The sequence below is a fragment of the Gallinula chloropus genome, assembly GCF_964237585.1.
Source record: "Gallinula chloropus genome assembly, chromosome: 13".
Classification (NCBI taxonomy): domain Eukaryota; kingdom Metazoa; phylum Chordata; class Aves; order Gruiformes; family Rallidae; genus Gallinula; species Gallinula chloropus.
In genome coordinates, this window is record NC_140098.1 from 20,595,288 (window position 1) to 20,607,597 (window position 12,310).

Below are 12,310 nucleotides of genomic sequence, written 5' to 3' on the forward strand. Positions count from 1 at the left end.
AGGACTGTGCGTTTCCTAGCATGGGCCACAGAAGTAACCTTTGGGCTAAGGGGCCAACTGCTCCTCTCAGTCTGGTCATGTCCACCTGACCTCTGAGGCTCATTGATAGACTGACAATTAACAATACAATTATTATGTGTGTTTTACCTGCTCAAGCAGTCTGCATGGAGAGAGGTTGAACAGTAAATTTCTCCTGTATGCTTTCCAACAGCTCGGTTATTCCATCCTTCCTTTTTAAGGCTCTCTCACAGTACCTATCAGGCCTCAGAGCTCCGTTCCTGCCTGAAGCTGCCAAGTAAAAACCTTTTTTTTTTTTTAATACTTTCTAAATTTTTTTTTCAACATCCTCAAGTCCAACAATCTTATCTTGGCTTATCGCTTCTACCAGCTTTCATCCCCACTCCTTCAAATGGAGAGCAAGAGGAAGCAGTTGCTGGGATGCAGAGATAAAAGAAAAGAAGCAGGATATTTCACTAGGATTTAATGCATATTAAAACAGGGGATTAATGTGTTTCCATTTTCACACTGCTCTGTACGGGCATCTTTTGGTACCTCTGGTGAAGTAAAGTGACCTTTAAACTTCTCGGAAGTGGATTGGGGAGAGAGCTGCAAGCCCTTTGCAGAGTTGAAAGAGCTGAGTATCTGTGTATCTGATGTGAGTGCAAGGCTGGCTTTTCACTGAAGCTCTGTTTTTCCTTTTCTGCAGGGATTCCTGAAGAATGAAAAAGATAATGCATTGCTCTCGGCCATTGAAGAGTCCAGGAGGAGGGTAAGTTGGAAGCAAGACACTTTCTTGTTTAATTTAAAAAATAAGTGATGTATCTCCTAAGGAACTAACAAATTAGATATTTAATAAGCTAGAGGAATTCAAGAGAAAAATCAGACCTTAGGAAAGACTTGCTTAGAATTTCCAGAAGAAATACTTGTCTGTTGTGCTCCATCAGCAACGTTTTGTAAGGTCAGGAGTGTTAAACCTGTTTGAACACTCACTCCGACCCTCTCTGCATGGATACTGCCTCTTCTAGAGATGGTGATGCTACGATGTGGGGTTTAATTTCTTTGAGACAAGCTGTGTGTGCTGACTGCCCGGACAGGGATGGTGCTCAGTGAATTTAGTGTGGCTGTTTCTCAGGCAGATGTGCTGTGAGGTTTAATTGGCACCTCTCAGAGCCAGAGCTCCACACTGCATCACACTGTTCAGAGCAGATCTCCTATAGTGGGGGAAAAAAAAAAGGCAGCCCAAAGGAAAATGCTGTGATAAGAATGTTGCAGTTGTCACATAGGCTCAAGATTAGCTGATGGAGTTCTCTGCCCTCAAAAGGAGCCAGCACTCAGGCAATCTATGAGGAAAAAAAGACAGAGATGGTTAACCTTCCCCCATTCATCTCCTGTCTCTTTGCCTCTGAACAACTACCAGTTTCAAGGATTTTCTGACCTAGAAGTTGTTTCTTATGTGAAATTCATCTGAACCCGTTGTTGAATCTTATTTCTGCTTTTGGGATCTGTCACATTCTGGGGCAGTGATTTCCGCAAGTGAATTATGGAGCATGGAAGAGAAACCCCCACGCTTCCTGTTGCCTGTCTGAAAACTGCTGCGTGGCAACGTCGTTGCACACTTCCTACTGCCTGGGCTGTGATTGTGCCCTTCTATATGCTCAGGGCACCAGGTTTAGAATGGAGCCTGTGCTGCTTTCAAACGATAAGAAATAGTACTTGAGCATTATAAAACTGTTTTAATTGCAGATAATTACACTGTAATTATTGAAGCTGATTTAAAACCCTGTTGAAACGATGATAGAGAAGGTAAGGAATGTAGGACCTGTATACTACCATGAAAGTATAAAGTGGGCTTATATGATAAACACAGATCTTGTGCTCCAGTTGCATGCAGGCACCCTAATGAAACGCTTGCCAAATGTCACTGCCCCTTATCAATCCCTTTATGGGGGGAACATTTTGCCCTTTAATTAACAGCATCCCAACAGCAGCCTGTAGCAAGGTCAAAAACCTACTCAGCTGACCACCAAGGTGTTTGGTTATGTGGACTGCAGCGCAGGGCTGTGTGGAACACTGAGAAGCTTGGGAAAGGGAGGGAAGCAGAAGATCCGTTATATTTATTCTTTATTTAGAGTTAGCAGGAATGTTCTTCTCTCTTCTCCTGGTATTCTCAGTGCTAGTTAGCATTGCCCCAGCAATAACAGGAGAGCTAGTGAAGTATCTTCTCTATCCTAATGCTGTTGCCAAAATAAGGAACACTGGGGGAAAAATCAGTTCCCCTTCTTGGATGTGAAGACAACGTAGCACATTTTAAAGTGTGAAAGGATGTTTCTTCTTAGGATGTGATTTTCCTATGTGCTTTCCTGAGTTACATTCACGATGACACTTCCAGATTCTTTGGCACCACTTAACTTTCCTTAATACCCTTTTTTGTTCTGCTGTCCATTTAAAAGCAAAACACACTAGTAAAGACCTGACAATGAAACATGGGCAGCAAACACATGTCTCTGTTAGTGCAGTAAGTGAGACCTCAGCAGTCTGTGGGGAGGTGAAAGCCTAGCTGCTGGTAGAGAACTGAATCTCAGCAAACAGCATGGGTCAGTGCTGACCTGGATATCGTGTGTGTGCTGCTAAACTGAAGAAAGAAGCCTATCTATTTCCAGTGGGCTCAGTTCCCTGTGTACTGCAGTCCTGTGGAAGAGGCACAGATTCCCTCCCTGGTTTACTGGCTGGAGCTATACGAGTTACCTTAATTCCACACACACACCCACTTTCTGAATCCCCTTGTACCTGAACAGGAAGCCCATTAAAATAATATGCAGCGTGTTGATAGCTCTTGAGGGCTGACCTGGTTGATTTATCTAGTTACTACTTTGTTCCATTTTTGAGCTATTAATAGCAGAGGAAGAGCAGAGCTAGGCTGTTCGGTGTATGTTCCTTAGCTCCTGTTCCTCTTCACCAACAGACTTTTGCTATGGCTGAGGAGTATCACCGAGAATCGATGCTGGTTGAATGGGAACAGGTGAAACAAAGGATTCTTCATACTCTGCTTGCATCAGGAGAAGATGCACTGGATTTCACCCAGGAAAGCGAGGTAACTCTGTCCTCCTAAACACAGTGCGCAGTCACGCGCAGCATGTACGCAGCTGGCACTGCTGAAACCACCCCTGGATTACTCTGTAGCTACAACTGTGTGAAAATGAGAAATACCAAATCTCCCTTTAGCTCCAGAATGTCAGTGATGAGCAACATGCATCGCCTAGTAAAACATCCAGCCTTTAGGCTCATTTTTATTGACTAATGGGTACAGGCAATGGAGCTGCCATCGCCAGAGCTGTGTTCCAAGCTACATATCTGCAAGCTGGGAACTTGGTCACGCTGATGTGTGCTAGGTTAGTGTACCCAGGGGACAGAAAACATGCCAGGGTGCACTTCACCTTCAGGGAGCCTTGGCAATGCCAGCGAGACCAGACACAGTTCCTCAGGTGCAACACATGTTGGTCTCAGTGTCTCTTTCTCTTGTCACTCTGTGCTAGATAATCCAGGATTTATGGTTTTTCTTAGGAGGGTGATGATGCCTCTTAGGTTTCTTGGCAAAACCAAGTGAATATTCCAAGACCACCACACTTTCCTCTTTACCTGGCTGTCTCATGCAGTGTGGGTTATAATTTTATGCTGCCAGGACCTCCAGTATTCAGCAGTTCAAGGCAAACCCAGTAGCAGGCAAATCCTTGAGGCAAGAGTGAGCCTGTGTTTGACAGGGGAAGGTATTAACTTGAAACTTAAACCACTCCTTATCATTTGTTACAGTGTGAAACTTCACAATGTATTTTTTCTCTTTAAGAAAATGCTCTGGTTATGTGAGTATGGCACAGTTAGGTGTGGAGTTGTGGGAACTCCATTCCTAGCTCTCAAGATAACTGCAACAAGACATCAGCAGAGATCCCTGAAGTGCAAAGTCACTTTGCAGCCCCTGTATCGTGCTCTGTGAAAGCTGTAACCTTGAGAGGAGAGCTGATAGAGTGTGGGGAGTGCCAGTTACCGTGCTTTCAGGGCAGAAAACAGGTCCAGGCTTTTATAGCTGTGTGTCCATCCCCCCTTCTTTAAAAATAAATTCCTGTTCATTGGAATGACTTCTAGAGCTGCAAAGTGCATTAAAATAAAAAAGCCCTTGGTGTTAATGGGGTACGACCTGTATAGGGATTTGGAAATAATTAAAGTTGTTAATGAAATGTCCCTCTCTGATTGCTCTTCTCTTAAATATAGGTTAATCCCAGTTAGCATACATCTTTTTATAGAGCTGTCTTCCCCGGAAAGTATTTTACTGATGCTTCTCTGTGACTTCTCAGAAGGTTGTCCAGCTTTCCAATATTAGAAATGCTAAATAATGCAGGCTGAATTCATTTAGAACTAGGAACAGCCATCCCATTATTTTCAGATGTGAGTCTGAAGACTTGGCAGCTTTTCTGATAGCTTCCAACATCTCTGATTTGTGTCTGAGTTACTGGTGTGGGGTTTTCCTTTCAGAGTGTGGGCATTAACTGCCAGGAGGAGCAATTTACTAACCTACTCCGTGAAGGTAAACCCCTTTTTTGGTGTTTAAGTGTCAAATGGACACTACCTCCCCAGTCCATGGCACATGAGATGCTGAGCATCAAATTGGTGGGAGGGGGGCAAAAAAAAAGCCCCTCTTATGGTTTTTCATGAATGAATTTAAAGACTCAATATACACTGTCACTCAGTAATACTCGAGTCTCTTTCAAAGCACTCGTAGCATCAGTATGTCATTTCAAGAGCATTTAAAATCCTTGATATATTCTAGTCTTAGCCTCAAGAAGTCAAAGGTCTGAGAGGTTTGAAGTGCATCTACTGAGTTAAAAGCCTGTTATCTAACCTCCCCGCAGCAGGTTGTTCTTCTAAAGCCTTGTTCCAGTCAAATAAGTTTTTTGTGTGTGTGTGACACAAACAGACACAGCCTGTAGAATATAGTAGAGGTTTAATTGATATCCTCTGGAGATGGAGAATCAACTGAAAAGGCACAGATCCAACCGCAGCAGGGGGCCAGTCTGCCTGCGAGCCAATTCTCAAGCTTTGGGCAAGCTAATTTGGGCAGAGTGAAATACCAACACATTATTCATGGAAATAAGACCAATTAACAGGCAAAGCTCGGGATCCAAAGAAGCCTAGTGTGGGACTTGCCACGAGGGGTTTCTGCTCCCCCTTGTCCTCCAGCCTGCCCTTCCTCCCCATGAGGGGGAAGCAGTAAAAAGGGGAAAGGAAAGAAACCCCACATTTTGTTGTTAAGCTGTCAAACACCTGTGCTCTCAAGGTGTTTGCTCCTAGTCTTGTTCTGCTTAGTGCTGAGGCGTTTTTGTCCTTTTCCAGGTGTTTTTCCTGCCCCAAGCTCTTGCACTCCCTCTGTCAGTCAGCCTGTTCCCACAGTGACTGATGGAGAGATGCTCTCACTCTCCAGTCTGCTTTCCTATCCCTTACACCCCAAGGGCTGCAAGATGCTTCCCGCTGCACCGCGGCGCACTGTGATGGTGTTTCTCCAGCTCAGTCTCCTGCCTCGTTATTCACCGTGTCTACTGGCCAAGCCATTTGGAGTGCTGACAAAATGTCTGCCCAGACTTCTGCTGAGGAATGTGCATATGAGGGCGATGAATAATGCATCTTTCCACGCAGGAGGGGAGGGGAGGGAAGGCTGAATGCTCGCCTGGGTACAGATGAAGGGAGGGCTCCTTTGAGAAGCAGCATCGTTAGGCTAAATGAATTGAAAAGCTAAAAATGCTCCGGCAGTGCGGTGTAGCTGCAGCTTTCACCAAGGGGTGAGATGCAGAATGAATGTTACAGTTGTAAAGAATGCTTTGGAAGGGCCTAAATTCAGGGTAGGAAGATGTGAATGTGGCTGATAAAACAGCACAGGCTGTTTAAGCGATGCTGCAGTAGAGATGCAGGAAGGGGGGTGTGTGTGTGTGTGCTCTTGCACTTACACAGCCCTTTGTGCATTCCCTGCTTTTCTCTTTTTTGCCACTCTAGTTAAGCCTAAGTCCCTGGCCTGGAACATGATTGTTCTCGTAGGCTGCTTGCAGCACATTTTCCATCATCTTTTCCTTGCTTGAAAACTTGAGGAGGTTCTGCCTTGCCCCTAATGGATATCTTCCCCCCCACTCCCTTCCCCAAACCCCCCCTCATCTTGTAGCGAGTGCTGCTTCAGGCACTGGTTACCAGCTCCTGAAGGATGCCCCTGCAGCTCTGTTTCCTCAATTCAGGGAGGAAACGCCTTCCCCACGCTGACTCACTGCTTTAGCTTTCCCGTTGAAGTTTCCTTGTAGCACAGCCCTGTGGTAGGTCGGGGAGCCAGTGCTTTTTTTCATGCTTCAAGATTCAAAGATGAAGCAAGACACTGAGTACGAGGTGGAAGACCCAGGAAATGAGTCTGCTTCTGCGGCTTTTGGCATAGGAGAGAGAAGTCTAAGACAAGCAAGGCAAATTCTGGAGTTCCTGAAGTATTTTATTTTATTTTTTTTTTGCAGCAAAGTGCCAAGTTGGTAGCTTGAATTTAAAGAATTAAACTTCAGCGTGGCAGTTCCCAGCAGTGGCAGGTTTATAAGGGATTCCCAGAGCATTTTCGGGTAAACTTAAACCTGGAGACAGGAAAACCCAACCCCCAGAGCAGCTTGTTCTTAGTTTCAGGTGTGCACTCCTGACTCTAAACTCCTTACCTGTGGGCTTTAACCCACCAGTCCCATACCACACTCTGGAGTGACAGCCATGTGGATGCTCTTTGGTGCTGCAAAGCCACAACGGTGGGAGAGGGAAAAGAACCAGAACTGCAAACCAAAGCCCTGGACCTTACGTTCCTGGTGCTTGGGCACTGGTTGAGAAGTTACACTAAGTCACACTGTACCCTTCTTCACTTGCTTTAGAAGTTGAAACCTCATCAGTAATTAATGACAACGTCCATAATTTAGTGTTACTTGAAATAACTCTGCAATTTATCTGGCACTGCGCAGGGGAAGGCTGCAAAGTGCTATTTCTGCCATGGTGTCTGTTTCCCAGGAAACCTGCTTTAACAGCTTCTTTGTTCTTTAGAACAAAGAATTTGTCGGGTTTTAGGTGGGTTTAAAGGAATTTGTGTCAGATGATTTGGCACTGAAAGAAAGATGCAAAATGCTTCTGAGTATCAGTATCCCTTCAGAGTGACTGTGAAGAATATTTTTCAGTGAAAGTTCAGTTGAAAAAAGAAAAAGTGGGATTTATTTCTTGGGTTTAAGGTGGTTTTTATACTGCCTGAGGTCTGAATGCTTCTGCTTGATCTTACAGTCAGGTTGGCCATCATTTAAATAGCACCATTGCTGAGAAATTCCTGCAGTGATAAACTAATTCCTGTGATTTTGAAGGATTGGCCAGGCTTGTCCTTGATTATCCACATTTATATTTCACTGTACTGGAGACAAACACAGCTGAGGGCTTTTTTATTATGTAACCAACTGTCCTATGCTCCTCAGGAAACAGTGGTCACAAACATCAGAAAGTTCTTAACATTTCTTATCAGAGGTTGGTGCCTGTGCTGTCATGTGTGAGTGCCTGGCTGACCTGGAACAGCTGCTTTGCTGGTGCAGTTGTGTCTCTTTCTTGGCCTTTAAATTTAAAGTTGTGAGAACTTTCCTGGTCAGAAGTACAGGGTGCTGTTGCCTCAGCAGGAACGTGTGCTCACAAGTGTAAGGGAGGTCCTGTGTGATAAGGCATAACCTGGGTTCAGTGGACACCAAATTAAAACAGCCTTTGGGAATGACCCCTGAGGTTGGTGTTTGGAAGTTCATATGTTTGTAGTATTTTAACTTCAGAGTTGGGCTCCCAAAAAAGTGTGGTTCTTCTGAAGACCCTGCCAGCATTTTGTCCTCACTTGAAACAAAAGAGCAGTGATGGTGCTGTCTGGAGAAAAGCTACCCATTCCTTGGATCTTATCCTGAAATCCATGCAAGGCAGGTCATGGCAGGAACATCAGTCCAGACCAGCATCAGCAAAACTCAGTTCTAAAGCTGATTAAACAGAAAGGACTTTTCCATTGCATTTGGGCCTCGTGGTGTTTGTGCAGGCAGCACATTTACCAGAGCTCTTCCAGGAAAGACTAGAACATGTCCTCAAGCAATAATCGAAGGTGAGCCTATCTGCACCATCAGGTACTGGCATTTGGGGAACTGATGTAAGGAAAGCTGTTTGACAGTATTGCTAAGGTGTAATATAATGGCTAACGAGGGTGTGCAGCCAGCCAGAACCGATTTGGATGGCAAACAGCTTAATTTTCAAACTCTGCAGATGTACCTGCTCTTCTCTTCTTCAGCCTAGAGAAGGCTGCAGGGGCACCACGTTGCAGCCTTCCAGTCCCTGAAGGGAGCAGAGGAACAGGAGGGAATCAGCTTGTTAGAGGGCAGATGCTGGCAGGACAAGGGGGATGGAGTGAAGCTGAAGGAGGGAAGGTTGAGATGAGATATTGGGGGAAGCTCTTTGCAGAGGGAATGGTGAGGGGCTGGAAGGGGCTGCCCAGAGAGGGTGTGGGTGCCCCATCCCTGGGGGTGTTCAAGGCCAGGTTGGCTGGGGCCCTGGGCAACCTTGTGTAGCTCCAGGCCTGGAGGTTGGTGGCCCTGCCTGTGGATCCCTTCCAACCCAGACTGGTCTGTGATTCTTTCTTGGAAAAAGTTTGCAGAGGAATATTGATGGACCTGAGTTATTACAGGATAACGAACAGAGGCAGAGCCAGGCCCCTTCTCAGTGTTTGCTCAGCCTCTTTCCATATTCAGCTTATGTGCTTTGCATCCTTTGCAGGTGGAAGCAAATAACTGTCTTGGGTAGAATTAGGAGGATCCAGGCCAGACACCCAATGCCAGCTGGGCAAGGTTTGTGTGGCGAGGCCATGTCTTATCAGCCCAGCTACCTGGGAGAGTCAAACAGGCTTTTTGGTTCAAAGCCTTGCAATTCAAAGGCTGTGGCTTCAGTTTCAGACCCAAAAGTCTGCTTGCTTTTCTGTTCCTTTCTGCTTGCCCCAGCTATGTCAGTTGGCTTCATAATAAATATTATGCTTCTATGCTGAGCTTGTCTTGCTTTTATCTTCCGACTGCTGTAGCTGTAGCACTGCTTAGAAAGCAGCTGATATTAAAGGACTGCTTACCTCAAAGGGATCTGTCTTTAAAGCGATTGCACTTGATTTTTCAAACCCAAGACTTGCAGTGCTGGTGCTGGAACCAAGAATTACTTTTTCAGGAAGCAGGGAACATCAGAGAGCGTCACATACTTGAGTGGGAGTATTCTTCCTCCCAGAGCGCTGAGCATCTGTGGTCAGTGGTGGCTGTACTGAAACCACTCCTGTGATATCTAGTGAACACTGAGGAAAGCAGTGTTGTGCAGCACTCAACTCTTGGGGCATATCTTATTTTGAGTTTTAGGAAAGTCTATGAGTTATCCCCACCATGACTCCCTCAGCTGTCCCTCCCTGCTCTGCACCAATGCTGGCATAGTCCCTGTGGGTAGAAATGTGATGTTTTTCAGGTCAGGATATTGCCAGCATCCTTCTTCCTCCTGCAACTGAGCAGCAGTGAGGCTCTTCTCAGCACACAGCTGAACGCTGCAGTCCCCTTTTGTGTCTGTGTTGTGGTAGTGGGACAACTGGAGTGTCAGAGGTGCCACTCTGGATCCATTTGAGCTGCTCCATGGCATTCTGTGTCCTGGCTGCGATGGAGGTTCAGCCTCAATGCTTTGCAGCAAGATGTGTCAACAAGCAACCTCTCAAGAAACAAAAGGGGAGACTTAAAAATTCTAAGATGCTGTCACAGGACACTGATGTCCTAATTCTAGAGTGCTAATGGTTGGTTTGTACCCTGAATGAGGAGGATTTCTGTCACTTGGGGAAGTTTAAGCTGTGTGGGGAAGATAATGGGGTGCTGCAGTGAGACAGTGTGTCTGACTCTGCAGAGTGTGCCGAACCCGGCTCTCTGATCCATCAGGAACATGGTTTTGCTGCTGTTCTTTAGGAGTGGGTGTATTGGGAGATAATCTCACACCTTTTCCCTGCTCATCATTGTCGTTTAACAGCCCAGCTACAGCGGGGAGTCGGGTCCTCCAGGTCGCAGCTCTCTGGACAGCGTGGAGATGGCGTATGCTCGACAGGTGAGTGGCAATGGGAAAGCCTGGTCACACACCTGTCTACTGCAGCAAGAGAGAGGGGTGGGGGGAATAAAGATCCACAAGCAAAGCATGTGGGAAGGCACAGCAGGTAAAACACAACAGCATCTCCCTGGAGTTAAAATGCAGCTGGAAAATACAAATATCTAGCCCGATGTCGTAGGCCTGCGTGCTGTAAGATCCTTTCTTGTTGAAAGGAGATCCTGAACGCTGCATTCCCCAGTAAAAGGAAACTCTTTTAACCTTTCCCCTCCCACAAAAAAGTTTTCTAGAACTTGTGTCAGTGTATAATTGTATGCATCTGAAGGCTTTACATTCCCTTTATTCTCACATGGGAAAGATGGCTTCTCTGTGTGCTGCAGGAAAAAACCACTCTGCAGTGTTAATCCTGATGTTTGTCAAATGATATCCCATTTTAATGGCATTGCTTAGGAGAAGCTTTAGTGCATCAGCTGTGAATTGCTGTGTCTGGTAGCATTAGGCTCCCTCAGAACATTTTGGGAGCAAACTGATAAACCTTTACATAACCAATTTGCTACTTTTGTTATTGGAGATGATCTGTTTACCAGCAGCGTTGGAAACAAAATGAAAGAGAAGGACTGGGGTTGTTTCAAAATGGAATATGTGGAACGCTGGAGACAAAGCAGTGCCTAATTTGCACACAATTACCGTTATTGTGTGCCTTGGCTCGCTCTGTGCTGAGCTGGGGAGCAGCTTGTAGATCTGTTTTCCTATGTCTGCGTTCGGTTTGGATAACCATGGAGAAAGGAATCACAAAATAAGGTGCATGGTGGTGCTGATAAAGGGTCCCTTTGATTTAGCAGTGGTTAATAGCATGCAGATTTGCTTTATAGCCATGGTAATACACCTGCATTAAGGGTCTGTCTGTAAGTGTAATTCTGTCTGTACTTCGAGGCTCTCAGTGTTATTCCCTGGTGGTTTGTGGATATGGGAAGCCCAGCATACCCAGCAGTACTGGTTCCAGGACTAGTACGGGACCAATACTACCCGTGGGTGGGCTCTCCTCTGTTTTACAGGCTCTGGCAATATGCTGTGGAAATGTGGCATTCGTGGCCAGGCTTCTGCTGTGAAAACCTTTGCAGCAGTCACTGTGTGTTCCTGGCAGTCCCTCTGGAGATGCTGGCCTTAACGTCACCCCACTAGGCTCTGAAACTGCCTGGGATTCAGCACTGGGTACAGGGCTCCTGTGGATTGCACTGGATGGAGTTAGGAGTCCTGGAGATCAGGCAGTCCCTGCCCTTTGAGTTTAGCAGTAGCCATGAAATACCTTTTAATTGCACGGAAATGATTAGTAGTTCAAACTGCTCCACAGGAACATGGTGAGATCCATGTATGTGATGTCAGTGACACTAGATTCTAGATGCAACCTGGAGCTCTGAAGTAGAGGTGCATGTAAAAGGGCCTTAAAGTACCCTGGCACTGCCTTGCTAGCATCAGGAGTGATTATTTTTCAGATGTAGTTGGAAGATCTTTAGGCTGAGAGTAGAACAACCAATAGTAGAAGCTGCTAAATTAAGACCATGCCTTAAATCAAAATGGCAGTGTGTATAGGTGTTCAGGGGCAGGTTTTGAAGGACCAGGTTTCTCTTCTCAATTCCCCATGTCAATGCCACAAGCCAGCAAAATCCTGTTTCTTCTATGCCCAGCTAGTTAAATTAACTGCAGCTAGTTAACTAATGGGGGGGTTGCTGTCCACCTTCTGGCTGGCCTGGGGCTCTGTCATGTTGGGGAAGCAGGATGGGTGCTGATGCTCGTTCTCCTTGTGCTGGATTAGAAGCAGCTACCGTGGGAGGGAAGCAGAAGGGCCACACTGGGGATGCTCTGTTCTTGAAACCTCGTTCAGATGTTGCTGCTGTGGCTGGTGAGAGGGAAGGGGAGTAATATGGCTTGTTAAACTTGCTTACTTTCAATATGTTTCAGATTTATATTTATAATGAGAAGATAGTGAACGGACATCTGCAGCCTAACCTGGTGGACCTTTGCGCTGCTGTTGCGGAGCTGGATGATAAGGTACTGGCAGTGAGTTAACAGGAGGAAATGTATTTAATCTCCTTTCAGCTGTGATTAAGAGCCTGCTGACATTGGTGGAAAAATACTGATATTGCCAAAA

The 12,310-nt window shown here is 45.8% G+C and overlaps 1 protein-coding gene across 1 annotated transcript in view; it reads left to right on the forward strand.

Annotated features, from left to right (window-relative positions):
- The window catches only part of NUP93 (nucleoporin 93), a gene marked incomplete at its 5' end in the record, with an annotated part of 72,839 nt that overhangs the window by 40,833 nt on the left and 19,696 nt on the right, over positions 1-12,310 (forward strand). Inside the window, 4 exons of the mRNA XM_084269905.1 lie at positions 707-769; positions 2,963-3,091; positions 10,090-10,164; positions 12,121-12,210. Of these exons, the coding sequence (XP_084126031.1) occupies positions 707-769; positions 2,963-3,091; positions 10,090-10,164; positions 12,121-12,210 (357 nt within the window). The remainder of the gene's footprint in view (positions 1-706; positions 770-2,962; positions 3,092-10,089; positions 10,165-12,120; positions 12,211-12,310) is intronic.